The sequence below is a fragment of the Bufo bufo genome, chromosome 6 (genome assembly GCF_905171765.1).
Source record: "Bufo bufo chromosome 6, aBufBuf1.1, whole genome shotgun sequence".
In the NCBI taxonomy this organism is placed as follows: Eukaryota; Metazoa; Chordata; class Amphibia; order Anura; family Bufonidae; genus Bufo; species Bufo bufo.
The window spans coordinates 84,078,746-84,097,061 of NC_053394.1; the positions used below are offsets into that span (position 1 = coordinate 84,078,746).

General features: G+C 47.1%; 2 protein-coding genes across 3 annotated transcripts in view; one reads left to right on the forward strand and one right to left on the reverse strand.

Annotated features, from left to right (window-relative positions):
• Nucleotides 1-1,096, reverse strand: part of MINPP1 (multiple inositol-polyphosphate phosphatase 1) — a 76,660-nt gene extending 75,564 nt beyond the window's left edge. The window contains exon 1 of the mRNA XM_040436955.1: nucleotides 1,032-1,096. The gene's annotated coding sequence lies outside the window, so the exon portion shown is untranslated. The remainder of the gene's footprint in view (nucleotides 1-1,031) is intronic.
• Nucleotides 1,097-1,190: 94 nt separating this feature from the next.
• C6H8orf76 (chromosome 6 C8orf76 homolog) lies at nucleotides 1,191-16,429 on the forward strand. 2 transcript variants are annotated; one of them, XM_040437706.1, is made up of 7 exons: nucleotides 1,191-1,403; nucleotides 1,585-1,680; nucleotides 7,452-7,595; nucleotides 8,901-9,319; nucleotides 10,388-10,520; nucleotides 11,395-12,005; nucleotides 16,419-16,429. In XM_040437706.1, the coding sequence occupies exons 1-6, from the start codon at nucleotides 1,302-1,304 to the stop codon at nucleotides 11,536-11,538; spliced, it is 1,038 nt and encodes a 345-aa protein (XP_040293640.1). In that variant the 5' UTR covers nucleotides 1,191-1,301; the 3' UTR covers nucleotides 11,539-12,005; nucleotides 16,419-16,429. The 2 variants fall into 2 exon arrangements, with proteins under 2 accessions (XP_040293640.1, XP_040293641.1); XM_040437707.1 differs by having other exon boundaries at nucleotides 8,946-9,319.
• Nucleotides 16,430-18,316: the final 1,887 nt, after the last annotated feature.

Below are 18,316 nucleotides of genomic sequence, written 5' to 3' on the forward strand. Positions count from 1 at the left end.
AATGGTCCGTGGTAGCGGAATCCATAACGCGATTTTTTGATAACCCGAACTTTAGAGGCCTAACTTAAAACACAAGTTCGCTTAACACTAGTCCCCACGTCTCTTATGGAGCGCACACGTGATCGGCGCAGTGAGGCCCCTCAGTCACGTGGGGTTCGCCACTGGTAGGGCGAGTTTGACGCTACTGTGACATGCGCACTGGCCCATGGAGGACGCGATCTCTCACACTAGGAGCCACCAACGATGTAGCAGGTGTTTCTGTAGATATTATATATCACAGCTGATGCTGATGATTTCTAATTGCACTTGGCACTCTTTACAGGTGAAACCACTTATTCATGCACAGGCACTTTATAATATAGGACACTATATATCAAAGGATGAATTTACATATGAATCATTAACTGTTATGACATAAGTTTTTATATTATTAACTATTGATGCACTTTGAATCATGGATATTATATGTGTTATTATTTTGCACACTTAATCATGTATTATTGATGAACAATTATGTAATTATGTATCCTTATCATTATGTGGGTATTTAAACCTCTGTGGGACATCATTTGTTTGCTTGACAAAGGCCCCATTGAGCTGGGCTGAAACGTTGCGACTACTGGGGTAATAAACGGCTCCATCACCCTCACCTTCTTTGGAGTGCTGCCTCAATTTTTGTTCTTTGGACATTATATATATATATATATATATATATATATATATATATATATATATATTCTACACTCACAGGCAACTTTTTCGTTTTGTTTGCACTGCTGTTTTATCCTAAGCCTTGTCAATGTGCAGAAATCCAAAGAGCCATTGCTTTCTCCCTCTGATAACAATCCACACTAACACAATACCAACAGTGCAGTAATGCTCAATGACAGGGGCAGCTAAAAGAATAACTCCCCAAACACACCTCACATACCATGTGCTCAGTTCGGCCCCTACATAATATTAATACCTGTAATCACCGACTCAATAATAACCATTTAGAGTATAAACTCCATGAATAAACAACCACTCACCGCCGCGATCCTTCTGCTTCTCTGTCTCTGACAGCTCTGCAACTTTCTATGGAGAGCGGACGGACATGCGCACAGAGAGCTCTGCTTCAGCATCACGCACTGAGCATGCGCGTTTACGAGCTGAGCGCTTACGTCTGCCTACAGCCCTCAGCGCACATGCGCGCGGCCTCTGAGCGTGGGAACCTTTTCATCGAGCTTTGTTTCCGTACGGACGGGCTTCACCGCTCGGACACGGTGGTGCAAGGAGGAATTAGGGTCGGGGGGGAAACAATGGAGTGTGATTTTTGCTTTGAGGATTCTGTGTTTTCGGAAACCCGAGAGCGAACAAGTCAGAGAGGGCTGTCCTATAGGGCCAAGCAGTGCGAGCCTCAGGTAATGGCTGCCCGGTCCGCCTGTGACTGGTGCTGCTCAAAAACTTGTATTAATAGTAATAATAATAATAGTAACTTATTATCTGCACATGTATTATTTGTTTATGTATTTGGTCTAATTATTTATGTATTTGTTAAATTCTTTTTGCTCGTTATGCATTTGTTATTCCCTTCTTTCTCAGTGGTTTAATGAAGATGTGACCAATGAACACTTGGTAGAGGTGCACAACATCCTGAAATTCAGAGCGGATTTATTATACAGACAGAAGGACTTTGAGGTATGGAAAAAAAAGTTTCTTTTAAAGGGTTTCTACCATCATAATTTCCGTTATATTGCTGACTGACGTTAGCGATGCGCTAACATAACAGTGTGTTTTTACATTAGTCCCTGCAGCCGTTCTGATCAAATACACACTTTTACAATATGCTAATGATCCTCTAGGTGCTATGTGGGCGTAGATTCAGCACCTAGAGGCTCGGTCCACTCACCCTTTATCCCGCCCAGGCCCTCCGTTCTGCCCGCCCTGCTCCTCTTGATTGATGTCCAAAATCCATGCATCGTTGAGGAAATCCAGCGCCTGCGCTGTTCACTTCTGTATTCGGCGCAGTGAGTGAAAGCTGCGCTCCTGGTGCCGGTTTCCTTACTGTGACGTAGTCAGCGCAGGCGCAGTGAGGAAGCCAGGTGTTCTGCCAGATTTCTCTAACTTGCCAAAATGCTATACCGGAAGTGACACCGCCGCACAGGAATCAGCTGGAGGAGAGGGTGTGCGGCGCTGCGCAAGCGCACATCGACTGGAATAGAAAAAAATCATTGCAGCGCCGCGGGAGAAGGACTTCATGCGCATGCGCAAAACCGTACACCGCGCTTCCACACTTAGGGGGTAGGTAGCTTTTCCAGTGCAAAATGTTCCATCAAATCTCCCTACCCCTCAGTGCGCACGCGCGCACAAATCATAAGGAGCAGTTCATCCTTACTGCAGAGCTGAGTGCAGAATATCGAGGTCACCACATAGCAGAGCTGAGTGCTGGATATTGGGGTAATATCCTGCACTCAGCTCTGCTATGTGGTGACCTCGATATTCTGCACTCAGCTCTGCGGTAAGGATGAACTGCTCCTTATGATTTGTGCGCGCCGGTGCACTCAGGGGTAGGGAGATCTGATGGAACATTGTGCGCTGGAAAATCTACCTACCCCTAAGTGCGCAAGTGCGGTGTATGGTTTCACGCATGCGCATAAGGTCCTTCTCCCGCGGCGCTGCAATGATTTTTTGCTAATCCAGTCGATGTGCGCTTGCGCAGCACCACACACACCCTCCTCCAGCTGATTCCTGTGCGGCCGCGTCACTTCCGGTATATCGTTTTGGCAAGGTATAGAAATCTGGCAGAACGCTGGCACCAGGAGCGCGGTCTTCACTCACTGCGCCGAATATAGAAGTGAACGGCGCAGGCGCAGGATTTCCTCAACGATGCATGGAACTTGGACATCAATCAAGAGGAACGGAGGACCTGGGCGGGATAAAGGGTGAGTGGACCGAGCCTCTAGGTGCTGAATCTACGCCCACATAGCACCTAGAGGCTCATTAGCATATTGTAAAAGTGTGTATTTTATCAGAACGGCTGCAGGGACTAATGTAAACAACACACTGTTATGTAGTGCTGACATTAGCACATTGCTAATGTCAGTCAGCTGCATAACACAAATTCTGATGGTAGAAACCTTTTAATATAATACGTCATTTTAAAGGGGTTCTCCGGACTTTGCGGAAAATCCTGAGGTGTTCTGACTGAGGAAAGATGGTTTTGTCACTACTAACCCCCAATGTCGGGCTGATGATGCTGCAGTCTACACTGCACACAGTTGTCCTGCAAAGACCTGGGAAAACATCTGGTCTGGACACGAGCGGAGGAGCTGCTGCCTGTCTGAGAGCAGTGAGATGGCATCATCGGCAGCCTGACGTTGGGGTAAATACTGAGGAGACTACCTTTCCAACACAGGGTCAGAACACAACAGGCTTTCCTGGAGATCCCCTTTAAAGTATTGTGGTATTATAGCTCTTTCAGGTTAAAGAGGTCCTGTCTCCAGGATCAACCCTATTAAACCAGGCATGTAGCCTGGTGGGGTTGATGTAACTGAGTAAAACGATACCTTTCTTTTATTTTGTAGGTGCTGCTGTTTTGGAGAAATTTACACTTTTATTTTTATGCAAATGAGCCATTGGAGCACCAAGAGGCAGGCTAATGTGGTTTTAGCACTGCTCCAGCGACGCCCTTGGTGCTCCAAACACGCCCCCTCCCCTCGCATTGACAGCAGTAGACTTCTGGTCTAGCGCTGACTTCTCACACCTGCGCACCGGTTTGCTAGCACCATGCACACCAGGTCTTCTGCTGCTTGCCGAGCAGTGAAGATGATTAATGCGCAGTCGCCGTGGAGGTGCCATCACCTAGCAGCCATCGGTGAAAAACGTATTGCCTCCAGATGCCTTCCATTTTTTACTGAAGCCTCACTTACTTCTATGGAACCAGAGCTGTGGAAAACACAGAATATAAAAGATGCTGTGATTTTTCCTGATCACAGAAATGATGCCTAAAAAACATGTGCACAGACCCATTGAAATGAATGGGTCAGGATTCAGTCTAGATGCTATGCGTTTGCTTCACGCATCGCACCCGGATGGAAAAGTTGCTTATGTGAAAGAGGCCTAAAGCAAAGCTTCTCAAGTTGTGAGGCACACCCCCACATCCACTCCTCGGTCAGCTCTCTTTTAAAAGTAATATCAGGAAGTATTACTTTACTGAGAGAGTAGTGGATGCATGGAATAGCCTTCCTGCAGAAGTGGTAGCTGCAAATACAGTGAAGGAGTTTAAGCATGCATGGGATAGGCATAAGGCCATCCTTCATATAAGATAGGGCTAGGGGCTATCCATAGTACTCAGTATATTGGGCAGACTAGATGGTTCTTATCTGCCGACACATTCTATGTTTCTATGTTACATAGGGATTGTGCCAAGTTTTGAAGTTATCCCCTGTTCACAGGATAGGGCTGTGATGGCTAACCTCCGGCACTCCAGCTGTGGTAAAACTATGACTCCCAAGGTGCCTCCCTGCTTGGCTGTTCTCAGAACTCCATAGAAATGAATGAACCATGCTGGGAGTCGTAGTTTCACCACAGCTGGAGTGCCATCACTGAGAAAGGGAATAACTCATTGATTGATGGTGGTACAAACAACTGCAAGGACCCATACCAGTCCTGAAAAGTTCCCCCTATGATGAAGCGTCAGGTCGCGCATGCAAGTACAGTGCTCGGCTATTTCTGGCAGTCCCATATGGAAAGAATGGAGCAGCAGGGTGCTTGCTCGACCTGCTGCTCCATCGGATCTGTGGATCTGTGGCTAGTGGATAACGTCAAAACTTAGCATAATCTCTTTTCTGACCAGGAGCGGGCCAGGCTCCCATGGTGCCTAAGGCATGGGTTTCAGATTGCACCCTTTAACACTGTTCTCACTCTCCTGAAATTCAGTACTTCCTACATAATAATTAGCAAATTGTCCTATGTACAGTATAATACAAGTGCGAGTCTATGCCTGTATAACAAACTGTACTCGGATGTAACAAGTCTGATGTAGACAAGATATTTTTCACTGGGCTGACTTCATTATAGATGGATAGGCTGACTTTCCAGGAATGCAAGGAATTAGTTCTAAATCTGAAGTTAAAGGGATATCTCCATCACATTAGGGGTTGTCTGGGATTGGGGACATTAGTGTAATAGTACTAGAGTGACATACATATTGCATACATGCATGTCCTACCTTTACCACATATTTATGAAGACCCGTTTTCATATAGGAAAGTCTTAGCCGGAAGTAACTGTTTTCCTGTACTCGGTGACGTACCGGGTCCCTTGCAGGGGAGCTGAAGCCTCTTCTTCCGGCTGCTCAGGAAGCCCGGTGACGTCACTGACCGGCGGGCTTTAGCACTGCCTCAGCCAGTAAAACGGCTAGGACAGCGCTAAAGCATGCACTGCTCCGATGCTCAAGTCAGGGGGGCTGCCTGGGTGAATATGGAGGTTTGTCCGGGTTCAGCTCTGAACAGCCTATATGTGATTAATCCAGGGCTGTGGAGTCGGTAGATAAATGCTCCGACTCCTCAGTTTTTGGAACTTCCAACTCCGACTCCTCTGTATTTAATATGCAAATGTATTTTCTACATTCCTTGAAGGAAAGAAAGGCAACATACATGTCATTACCACAGAACTACTGGCTAGGAAGCTGCTGCCTTCTCCTTTGTGTGCTGATCTTCTGCTGAAGATAGGGCTGTGGGGGGATCCAGGAAGGGGCATTTACCGTATATACTCGAGTATAAGACGAGTTTTTTGGCACATATTTTTGTGCTCAAAAAGCCCCCTCGTCTTATACTCGAGTCTAGGTCTGTATTATGGCAACTTACATTGCCCGGATCCTTAGACACGCCCATCTCATTAGTATTCACTTGGCGCAATGTGATCCCGGCATATGAAAAGCATGTTTCTTCATGGTCACTTAACGTGTTCGTTTTGTGGTAACGTGACGCACTGCATGCATTGGCCTTTATTCTTACAGTAGAGAAGTACCGTATTTTTTGCAAAAGTGGGGGGAAAATAGAAGTGCATCTTATGGGGGCGAATGCTGTGATCGTCCGGTGAATAGGCTGAGAGGGAGGAGGGGCTGGGGGCCGGCATCTGGTTCTGTAATGGCAGCGGGGCCCGGTGCAGTCACTGTATTCTACTACACCGGGCCCCGCTCACTGTAGTATACGGTAATCATATCTAACTTGTGGGTATTGTTAAAGTATTCCAATCCTCTTAAATCTAGCGCTGTACTACTTACTACTAACTTCTTGGCAGTCAGGAGGCCGGGTGGGCGCTCGTAGCGTAACTCACTACGTCACGCGCCTGCTCCACCCACTTTATGAATGAAGCAGGCACCGGGCCCCGCTGCCATTACAGAAACAGATGCCGGCCCCCATTTACTACACAGGGACACTGTTATGGGGGGGGTCTGTGGATGACACATAAGATAAGATGCTATATATATGTCATCCACAGATGCCCCCACAATGATCCCCCATAACAGTGCCACCCACAGATGCCCCCATAACAGTGCCACCCACAGATGCCCCCATAACAGTGCCACCCACAGATGCCCCCATAACAGTGCCACCCACAGATGCCCCCATAACAGTGCCACCCACAGATGCCCCCATAACAGTGCCACCCACAGACCACCATTAGTTCAAAAGCACACCTTTTGGTAAAAAATTTTTTTTTCTTATTTTCCTCCTCAAAAACCTAGGTGCGTCTTATAGGGCGAAAAATACGGTAATTAATTATAACTTTTTGTGAATTGGGACATTTTAAACTTGCTTTTTTTTATTCCAATTTAAATCTACAGTAGTAGGAGTCGGAGTCGGTTCATTTTTTTCCGACTCCGACACCAGGTACCCAAAATTGCCTCCGACTCTGACTCCACAGCCCTGGATTTTTATTTTTTACAAAAAAGGATGCATGGTTTTCTGGATATTATTTTTTAAGTCAGTATTCTACTCCCTGTCCTGGCTCTTTCTTTATCTTCCTCCTTTGGATTGTCAGCACGGCAAGCAACCTCCCTTGACTGTCTCAGTCAGACCATTCACTGCACCCAGAGAGGATGAGTGACTCAATTAGAGCATCATACATTTCACTGATCAGTGCCATGCCTTTCTGTGGAGAGCTGTCATATTTTTATCCAAATTCTACACCGACTATAATCATGAGGATTGCCCTTCAGATAACATCATCTTCTCACAGCAGCAGTAAACCGACAGTGAATTACCCATCTCTATCACAGTTTTATCTCTGTGCTGACTACATTTTGTATTTCATTTTCAAAGATAGCACAGCTGAAATGAAAAACGGGCAACAATTGTAAACCCCAAAATATTTTGCGCAATTTTTCTAAGAATTTTTTGCTAACCACTTAAAAATCCCCTTCTTTTAAGAAAAAATAATGATCACTTTTGCTTCCCTTTTAGAAAGCATTTATTGAGTACAGCGACTGCTATGCGCTTATACCACCGGCAAACAATGTGATGAGAAGAGATGTCCAGGAAAGCCAGGCACGCTGTTTAATACGACTGGGGAGGCATAAAGAAGCTTTGGAGATAGCTGAAGCTCTGGTAATGTATCCAGAAACATTATAGCTCTTGGGTGGGGGGTATTGTTTCTCCTTGCAGAGATGCTAATTGGAGTAGGGAGTTTGCTCTTTGGGAGAAAGTATGGAAATCAGCAGTTCTCCAAGAGGAAGGAAACTCTCTAGTGCCGCCTATAGGTTGCTAAACTGTAAGTTAACGTCCGACCATTAAAGATCCTTGAAAGATGGCTTGGGATATTAGCCAAACCAGAGCCTTCTCCAAAGAAAGAGGTATCCATCTGTAGACAGCTGTTTCAGAGATCTTACCCTTGTCAGAACACAGCAGGGCACTGGTTGGCTGGAGAGCTAATTTCAGAATGATTATAGGAACACATTAGTGGCAAATACCCCTGAACTCCATTCAGTGTCAGTGTGACTAGAAAACATGGTAACGTTTAATTCTTTGTGTGTTATTAGTTTAAGCAGACTGTGATTGTCTATTGTTGTGACTTAGATGAAGATCAGATCACATTTTATGACCAATTTGTGCAGAAATCCATATCATTCCAAAGGGTTCACATACTTTTTCTTGTGACTGTAGTAATGTCAAAAGTGCTAAGTGTATCAGTCCTGAGAAACTGTAGTTTGTGTGTCTCTCATGCAGCGGCCTCCTTCCTCTTCTCTCTCCCTGTCAACTTTAAAAACAGGAAAGAGAAAAGCAGTCTGATAACAGCAGACAGAAGCTTTTTTTCTTTAATTAGATATAGTACAAAGTTTCTTATATTCACGTGCACTATTCAATTATAAAAAGTTGTTTTATAATTGGAGGTGAGCTTTAAATAGAGGCACCTGATGTTATATAATCCATTCAAAGAGTCTTTCCGAGATTTTACTACTGATGACCTATCCTTAGGATCAGTATCTGATCAGTGGGGGTCTTACACCCGCGACCCCTGCCGATTAGCTGTTTGAGAAGGCATCGGCACTCCTGTGAGTGCTGCTGCCTTCTTAAAACCTTTCCATGGCCAGTGGTTCATCTGTCACGTTGCCTGGGCGCAGCTCAGGCCCATTGAAATGCATGGGGCTCAACTGCAATACCAAGCACCGTGCTATACAATGTACGACGCTGTGCTTGGTGAGCACCAGGAAGGCCAGTGCCTTCTCAAACAGCTGATCAGCAGGGGTCCCGGGTGTCAGACCCCCACTGATCACCTAGAAAACCCTTTTAACTGTGAAGTAGTTGAGTATGTATCCCTTGTGGGGTGTAGCTGGTACTAGGTCTCTGATAACACTGTAACTGCCATTACTGGATGTATTTAGAAGAGTTTAGTTTAATTATTTTTCTCTGTAGACAAATGGAGTCAGTAACACTGATCATCTGACTGGCGCCTTCCAGCTTCAAGCAACTAGTCACAACCATTTGGGAAATCACCAAGCAGAAGTGTCTTGTCTGCAGCAGCTGATTTCTCTGCATCCATTCAATCCACATTTTTGGATACGCCTGGCTGAATCTTACATGAGTCTCTTCCTCACTGTCGCAAAATGCAAGGATCCATCACAGAGATCCAGCAGATTCAGCTTATGCTCTCCGAGATCACTCGGAACACAACAGTGTATAAGTGACATTGCTAGAGCCATAGACTCTACTGCATCCGGAGATGATAGCTTAGTACTTGGATACTGTAATGAAGGCGACTCTTCATCACTGACAGTCTACACAAACGGGGTGCAGCTGTGGATGTGGTCTTGTGCCTCTTACATTAGAGCAAGGTATATAAGGAAACTGTAGAATTTACAATCTCTTAGAGAGGACCCATCGCATCTCCTGACATGTCTGTTTTAGTAACTACTTGTCTACTCTTATGACTCTATGTTTTGCCGTTCCTCAATTATTTCTACTAGAAGTTTACTGTCCAGTGGGCAGGCCTATTCAGTGATTGACAGTCTTCCTTGCACAGATGCGCATACAGAAATAGCTGTCAGTAATTGAGTAGGGCCGCCCACTGGACTCCTAATCAGGAGTAGAAATGGGAAATAAATAAAATAATGAATCATTTCTTATAAAATGATATATCAATTTGCTCAGCTCTTTCTGCTCTCTTCTATCTGAGTGCATGTTTAGCGTGACATGTTCTCTTTAAAGGCCTTAAATTATTAGTTAAAGTCCGGGTTCAGAGCTGAACCCGGACATACCCATAATTTCACCCAGGCAGCCCCCCTGATGTTAACATCAGAGAATCTCATGCTCCGATGTGCTCCCTTGCCCTGCGCTGGATCGCGCAGGGCACGGGCTCTTTTATTTACAATAACACACTGCCGGGCGGAAGCTTCCGCCCAGCAGTGTATTCGGTGACGTCACCGGCTCTGATGGGCGTGCTTTAGCGCTGCCCTACCTGTTTTACAGGCTAGGGCAGCGCTAAAGCCCGCCCATCAGTGCCGTCAGTCACTGGGCTTTCTGGCAGCCCCATGGAGAGCCTGGTACATCACCGGAACTTCGGAAAATGCTTTTGCCCTGCGCGATTTTGGCGCAGGGCAAAGGAGAGCATCGGAGCATGAACTGCTCCGATGCTCAAGTCAGGGGGGCTGCCTGGTGAAAATGGAGGTATATCCGGGTTCAGCTCTGAACCTGGACAACCCCTTTAAAGGGATTTTCTGAGACCCCAGAAAGTAAGCTGATGGCTGGGAAGGTTATAAAAAATAAAGAAATGAGACTTTCTTACCTGCTCAAACCCCTGCCATTTTTCTTTAAAAATTATAAACTTTCTGGCAGAAACTGAGCTGGTCATTTACTATATATCTGCCTGTCTTATGGAGAAGCTCACTGTTGGTATTTTACAGGCTTCTCTTACAGTTCATACAGCCCCAGCACGCATCATTTGTGTTGGAAAATAATTTGAAGACACAGGAGCAAATAGAAAAGCAATTGGAGAAGGCTGGATTATTAGAAGAACAAAAAATCTTCCTGATGGAGGTAAGGTCACACAGCGGGTCCATTGCACCATGTAACTTTTTTTCCCTCTTCAGAAAATGCCACTAGGTAGAGATTGGTCGAAGCCAGTGATCTGTAACAGCCAGCCAAGTTTCCGCTTTATAAGGGTTGTCTCATCTGAACAATGCCTTCTCTTAATATGAAAGCTCTGGTCAGCTATCGCCACTGGGCAAAGTTGCAGGCAACGGACAACTCTTCTATAGCAGCAGTTTCAGGCAGCTTGTGACATTTTGGGTTGCCCTAATAGGGTTGTATTCTGATGGGACAACCACCTTGATTTTCCAAATCCCTTTGAAAAATATGAGCTGAACTCTCTGCTGTCTGCCATGTTACTTACACCATAGATCCAAACTGCTGATTAAATTGATAACCAACAAGCTGCGTTATATAAAGATTTTTTTAATTTTAGCCCGCACTTATTAGGCGGTTTGGATAATATGTTAAAAAATGTATATACTACGTGGAAGGGTTAATCCTGCTGATTAAAGTGATACCTGTCTTGTAAAAATCAGTTGCGGCATGAAGAAGAGTGATAACTTAAAGTGTCATCAGAAGTCAATAAGGTCCCCTCCTGACCATTGTGTCTAGGGCCATGGGGCTGCCGTAAAGCAATTTTCTTAATGCTTTCTAAATGCTGTTGACAGCTAAGGCAAGATGGCCGCCCCATAATCCTGTTCATGAAATACAATTTAAAAATCTGCAACCAGAAAACAAGACCAGATTAGAAAAAAAGGATGTGTGTTGATATCTGGTTTTGATTAACAGATAACATTTTTGGTGACACATTTTTAATGATGTGATTAGTAGCCATTGTACTTTAATGTTTAATTAAAACCTTTTTTTGTATACTCCTTAGACCATGGGTGAGGATCTTTTAGCAGAAAGAACGAAGGAAGAGGGACAGACAGACCCCAAAACTACCCAACCATTGACCTCTTATGTAATGCCTTCTGATGCAGAGTTCAGAGTCAGGTGGTTTCATAAAATTAACCCTCTGTAGCGGCCAAGGAGTGAAGACGGTCGGCCGTCAAACAGCATCACTTACTATCTGACAGCAGGAACATATCTTACGTGTCTGCTGTTGAATGTGGACCGCCATATGTCCATTTCATAGGCTGGAGTATAAGGATGGAGGATGGTTGCAGAACTTACCTTCTCAGATAGCTCTAAATTGGGGAAGATGGATTGATATGGCTGATTGCCATAATTCTGAAGCCACTGTATCCGGCACGTTGCGGTGTTCCTGGAAAGGTTGTGTGATCGCAGCAACTCTATTTATCTGCGTTTTTCACCTTCCTCATCAGCGGCGTGGACAATAATATCTTCCCTGATGTATATTTTGAACATCCTTGTCCATGTAGAGAGGAGATCCTGTGCAAACCGTGAAAAGAGAGGGTCCTGCTAAAAGAGGGGAGCCGTCCTGGTTTCTAGATCTGTTAGAATGTAGGCTGATGTTTTAAATGACTTGTTTAATAAGTTATTTTTTCTCTGAGTTTGTGTACCACCACTTTTAATAAAACCAGTTACTTCCATTACAGAGGATTTCTGTCTGTTCAGAAATGTTGCAGCTGATTTCTCCCTAGTCTTGTCCTTCATTTACCAGATGAATGTAAAACATGGAAGGAGGAGTTTGTCTTCCTATATACCAGAAGCTGGAAGCCGGATGAACGTTCCAACCGCAGAATAGGAGGGCCTTGATCTTTCTCGACTGTTGTAGGTAGGCACCACGGCCTAGATATGAAAGTAAGGCGAGAGAAGACAGGCAGGCAGGGATTAAAGGGAACCTGTCACCTCCAAAAACCATCAGAAGCCGTCAGCAGCACCTGCGAGTAGCCAGCAGTGTGTTTCTGACGATTGTTTTGTTCCTGAATGCAGATGAAGCAAAAGCTCAGAAAACGTTCCTTTATCCCCTGCGGCCTCCTTGCTTCAAGTCAAGATAACCGTGCCCCCTTCCCTGCCCCTCCGCTGTGACTGACAGCGCTTATGCAGAGAGTTCGGCAAAGCCAGCCAAACTGCCGGCTGTCAGTCACAGCGGAGGGGCAGGGAAGCGGGCACGGTTATCTTGACTTGAAGCAAGGAGGCTGCAGGGGATAAAGGAACGTTTTCTGAGCTTTTGCTTCATCTGCATTCAGGAACAAAACAATCGTCAGAAACACACTGCTGGCTACTCGCAGGTACTGCTGACGGCTTCTGATGGTTTTTTGGAGGTGACAGGTTCCCTTTAATGATAGGCAGAGAAAAAAAAAACTAAGTCTATGTCCATACCTGTAAGTGGCCAAGTAACTGTTTTTCAAGATTGCATTTACCATTGCCAGTTACAATACAAAGGGTAGTCCTGGAACAAAAGGTCTAAAAAAAATAAATAAATGACATACTGTGCAAACAAAAAGAAAACAGCAGCCATTGTGACGAAATGATGGTATGTATATCCCCCTAAGGTTGTCAATATCATTATTGCTGCACACGTTGGTGCTGATTTGTGTGCAGAAAATCTGCACCAAAACCGCTAATAAATCTACACTATTTATAAAGATTTTGGTGCATTTTATTGTCATTTAAAAAACAAATTTTTTTTCTTCCCCAGCGGTTTTTGGTGTAGACTTTCAGTTTGTTATCAAGCCCTTTGAAGTCTATGGGGAAAACCACTCTACAGAAGGTGCAGAATTGAACCAACAATTGACTTGCTGTGGATTTTAAAATCCATACAACAGGTTAATTTTCCAAAAATTTGTCTAATTTCATTCACTTTGCAGCCTTTTTTCCGAACAGTGTATGAACATCCTCAGTAACTTGAACACATATAGCAGAAGAACCAGTACTGTCCCTGCCGACAATGCCACCGCTCTGGTGCTCCTCACTGGTCTTTGTTTACTTGCTTCAGAAATGGCGTGTCCGTCATCACACATCACTCCTGCAGCTAATCACTGGCTCCAGACCAGTGAGGCCATTGACTGACTGCAGTGGTCACAAGTTTAGACAGACACATTATTACTGCAGCCAGGAAAAGAAAGACCAGCAGAGGGCGACGGGATATTTAAGGCTGGGTTCACATCACGTTTTTCCCATCCTTTTATCGTATACAAAAAATTTATACGTTAGACTGGTGCCATACAGTGTCATCCGTTCACCATAGAGTTCCAATGTAAAAATAGCTGGTTCTGGAAACAGCGCCACACCTGTCCACAGGTCGTGTAGGGTATTGCAGCTCAGCTTTATTGAAATGAAGGTATCTGAGCTGCGGTACCAGGCTCAACATGTGAACCGATATGGCACTGTTTGTGTAAGAAAGCAACCATGATTTATTTTTATTTTTTTAATTCTCATTCAATTTTTTAGATTTTCAAGAAATTATTTTCATGGCATATGTTGATGTTCAAGTTAACATACAATGAGAGAGTGTATCTGAGAACTTGTATATAAAAGCACAATGGACAACATAACAACGTGGGTGTATCCACGCAGCAAACCCGAACCATGTCTGATGAATAAAGTGCTTACAGGAGAAAAAGGAAAATAAAGCAAAAAGAGTAATAAAGGAACAATGAAGTAAGAGTTAAGGGGAACCTGTCACCGGGATTTTGTGTATAGAGCTGAGGACATGGGTTTCTAGATGGCCGCTAGCACATCCGCAATACCCAGTCCCCATAGCTCTGTGTGCTTTTATTGTGTAAAAAAAACGATTTGATAGATATGCAAATTAACCTGAGAGGAGTCAGAGCTTGAAAATCTGACTCTTCTCTGGTCACACAAGTAAGATATAACTCTGGTGTTAATTTGCATAAAAGGCGGGAAGTACAAAAATGCATAATACTTATTGAATTCGTCTGCAAATGAAATTAAAAGTGTGATTTATATCTTTAGGGTAACACAATGAACATTTAGAAACGCTCAGTGAGGGTAGCACAGTAGAGGTGACAGGTTCCCTTTAAGTAAAAGGTGGGAGAGGGAAGGAACCATGATTGATTTATTTTTTTATCCTGGACAATTCTGTTAAAGCGACCCTCCATTTAGGAGCTCAACAATGATTGTGGCCGCGGCCACGGTCAGTAAGGTGACAGGAGGGGGCTAGACAGTGGCTGGGGTGTGCCTGGAGCCACGGGACGTGGGCCTGCCTAAAAGAGGGCCAACCCTAGGGAGAGTAGGAAGAAAGGGGTGGGAAAAGGGGGGGGTGAAGTGCGAGTCGGCGGGCGCGGTGCGGTGAGCTGTACGAGGGGGTTTAAGAAGGGGGACCTGGCCCCTCCCACAATTACAGGCTGCATGCAGCCTTAACTATTTGTGGCCGCGGCCACGGTCAGTAAGGTGACAGGAGGGGGCTAGACAGTGGCTGGGGTGTGCCTGGAGCCACGGGACGTGGGCCTGCCTAAAAGAGGGCCAAAAAGACACCGGGTAGGAGAAGTGCTGCCGTTTAATGCATGTGGAACAGGGTTACAAAACCAAGCAACGGAATACCTGCCGGGTTTCAGTCAGCGGATCCGGGATGTACCGGGAAAAACAGGCAGATCTCCACCTACCCATGTGACGGATGACGTGCGGAGGCGTCCCGTGCTTGGAAGCTGCTGAGGCTGCCCCGATGCGGAATGAATGACCTGAGATGGTTTTGGGGTCCACCCCCAACCCTGCGACCAGGGACCTGATGTGGGAGACGAACTGTGGCGTGGACAGGGGTTTCCCTTGGAATGGAAGCAAAGGGGACTCTGGATCTGGAGATGGTGTGGAAACCAGGAGACGTTGGAGTACCACTACTGGACACCAGGCGTTTTCGGACTTGAAGAAGCGGATCAGTATGGGAGGACCGGTTTGGGACGTCTTGGTGGAAGTCAGGCTTAATACCAGATGATCCTGGCTCCAGGATAGCTGCTTCTTTTTCAGGAAGATCGTCTTCAGGGAAGAAACTGAAAATTCACCTGGACGAAGGAAGCCGTAGAAGCTTAGGTACATGGCGGCCTTGATGACCAGACTAATGGAATGGCCAAAAGGATTGCCATCTAGGGATGCAGACAGCTGCCTAAACAGCTCACCGGAGACCGGCCGACGGGACGGGTTGGAGTCTTTACTGTTTTTCTCAATGCCCCTGAGCGTGGCCTTGACGGCTTGGGACGTGAATGCCGCGCGTACTTCTGGGTTCTGAAGGGCTAAGAAATGCTGCGCCCCGGCCAGGTACAAACGGATGGTGCTGGGTGCCAGCTTGAGGTTGACATGGCAATGGGCCATGAAAGCCATGATGTACGCAATGAAGGACATATCCTGTTGGGGATGGTCCCTGGAAAATTTTTGGAAGAGGTTCCAACCTGTGCCGTAGTTGCGAGCCGTGTTGACCGAGAGGGATCGGTGCCTGAGGTCCTCGGCGGTTGCCAGCAGAGACCTCAATCCAACATCAGGTCGCTGAAACCGGGAATCCGGGCCCCGGTCCGGTCTGCTTCTGGACATACCTGAAAGAAGGTTTGAAAATTGAACCTCGATAAGGCATCGGCCGCCGTGTTGCTGGCACCTGGAATATGGGAACACGAAAAATGAAAGTTATAGGTCATGGCCAGCCAGACCAGTTTGCGCAACAGGGACATGACCCTGGCCGACTTAGCTCGGCCTTTGGAGATGATGTCCACCAGGTCCTGACTGTCAGATATAAACAAGACGCTGGAATTAGCCCAGAGGTGACCCCAGACGGATGCGGCCGCCACGATGGGGTAACATTCCAGGAACGGTGATGAGCTGAGGGACTGAGGGTCGGAACTGACCTGAGGAGGCCATGGGCCCGCCAGCCACCGGGACCCGAAGATGGCAGCGAAACCCCGGGATGCCGCGGCATCAGCAAACACCCTGGTAGATGACTAGGACCATGAGGGAACGAACAGGCTGACCCCGTTCAAAGATGAAAGAAAGCTGTCCCACATGCGCAAGTCTGCCATGGCAGCCCTGTCCAAGTGGACAATACTGCTGGGTTTGGAGGCTGTGGGAAGGAGCGAGAGCAGACGGGAAATAAAGGCCCTGCCCTGGGGCATGACCCTTAAGGCAAAGTTCAGCCGACCCAGGATGGACTGTAGCTCGACCTTGGTCACCTGGGAAGAGGTGATGGCCCTGGCCACGACTTCCCGTATTTGGGACAGCTTTGCCTCTGGAAGCCTGGCTTCCATTCTGTCTGAGTCCAGGACAATACCCAGGAAGGTGATGGAAGTGACCGGCCCCGCGGTCTTCCCCTGCGAAATTGGGATGGAAAGGGCGGCAAAGATCTCCAGGAGGGAGAGCAGCCCGGATGGCCGACATAGCGGAGGTTCTATGAGGAGGAAGTCGTCCAGGTAATGGATGACCGCTGGGGCGCTGCCGTGGTGGATCAGGATCCAGTGAAGCGCCTGCGCCAATTGGTCGAATAACCACGGGCTGCTTTTGGAGCCGAAAGTCAACCTGTTGGCAAAATAGAACCTGCCCTCCCACCTAATACCATAAAACTGCCAAAGGTGAGGGGCGATGGGCAGCAGTTTGAAGGCGTCCGCTATGTCAGTTTTCGACAACCAGGCGCCTTTCCCGGCGCTAAGGATGAGGGCAATGGCTTCGTCAATGGATGCGTACGTCATGGAAAACTCTTCGGAAGGAATGAGTGAATTGATGCTGGGGATGATGGAATCATGGGGGGCGGAGAGATCGTAAATCAAACGTTTTTTATTTGACTCTTTTTTGGACACTATGCCTATGGGGCTGATCCGCCAGCGAGAGAAAGGAACCTGGTTGAGGGGGCCCAGGAGGAACCCTTTCTTGACCTCTGAATTCAGGAGTTCCTGCACAGCGGCGGGATCTGACCTGGCTGACTGCAGATTGTCGCACTCCCAGTTGGAATGGGGTAGTGCCACCAACCCTGTGTCAAAGCCGGAGCAGAGGCCAGTGATCAGGAAGTCCACGAATCCCGGCACCGGGTGGTCCCGTAATAGGAGGGCCAGGAGGTCGATGTCGCAGTCGGCCAGTCATAGGCGTTTGTACGCCTTCTTGGGACATGTGGACCTAGGGTGAGCCCTGAAGCAGATGGAGCAGATGTGCAGAGCCCTGCAACCGCTGAAGAGACAGGAACCAAAGTTAAAGTTGTTGCAAACTTGGCTGTTGCCAAGGTAAACAATGGGTCTGCCCAACTTGTCAGTGGAGGAGGGACTGCGGGGGACCCCGGAGGGGCCTGGAATGGCCTTGTCTGGTTGGGCCGTGGCAGTTTGAGGACACCACTCCGTGGAGTGGAAAATCGACTGACAAGTCGAACAAGCGGGGGCCCGGAGACCGGCGAAATGCTGGCAGAACAACTCCATGTCCAGCGTAGCCCAGTTGACGGAAAACTGAAACTGGGTAAGCGCGGCGGCGGCCTTGGCTGAAAAGGAGCGGTGGTAGTCATAGAAAGCCGTGCCGCCGTACTTGTGCCCAAGACCAGTAACTTTGTGTAGATACTTGTCCAGCTCCTCCCGGCGAGCCGGAAAGGCGGAGCAGAGCACGTAGGCCAAAACAAACTCGGTGACAGAGAGCTTGCGGTTGAGCCGTCCATCCTTGGCCCGAAGTACCACCGAGACCTCTCCGCAGTCAAAGGTCTTGTTGTCTGCGGCATCGTGGGACGCAATCAGGATGGACGCGAGATTCACGTCCTTGCCCGCCAAGATGTCCCTCCTGATGTGGTCCGGCACCAAGTGCGCAGGAGCCACCACCGGAGCAGCCGGGGACGTACCTGGAGCCGGAAGCAGGGATAGCGGGGGATCGGTGACGGGGACCACCGCCTGGGATGACGCTGGTGTCCTGGACTCCAAGTCCACCAC

Bases quoted from the DNA above. Each gene is read 5' to 3' on its own strand.
- C6H8orf76 (XM_040437706.1), top strand. From the start codon at position 1,302: ATGGAGTGTGATTTTTGCTTTGAGGATTCTGTGTTTTCGGAAACCCGA. The intron at 1,404-1,584 runs GTAATGGCTGCC...CTTCTTTCTCAG, and splicing joins CCAAGCAGTGCGAGCCTCAG to TGGTTTAATGAAGATGTGAC. The intron at 10,521-11,394 runs GTAAGGTCACAC...TATACTCCTTAG, and splicing joins AAAAAATCTTCCTGATGGAG to ACCATGGGTGAGGATCTTTT.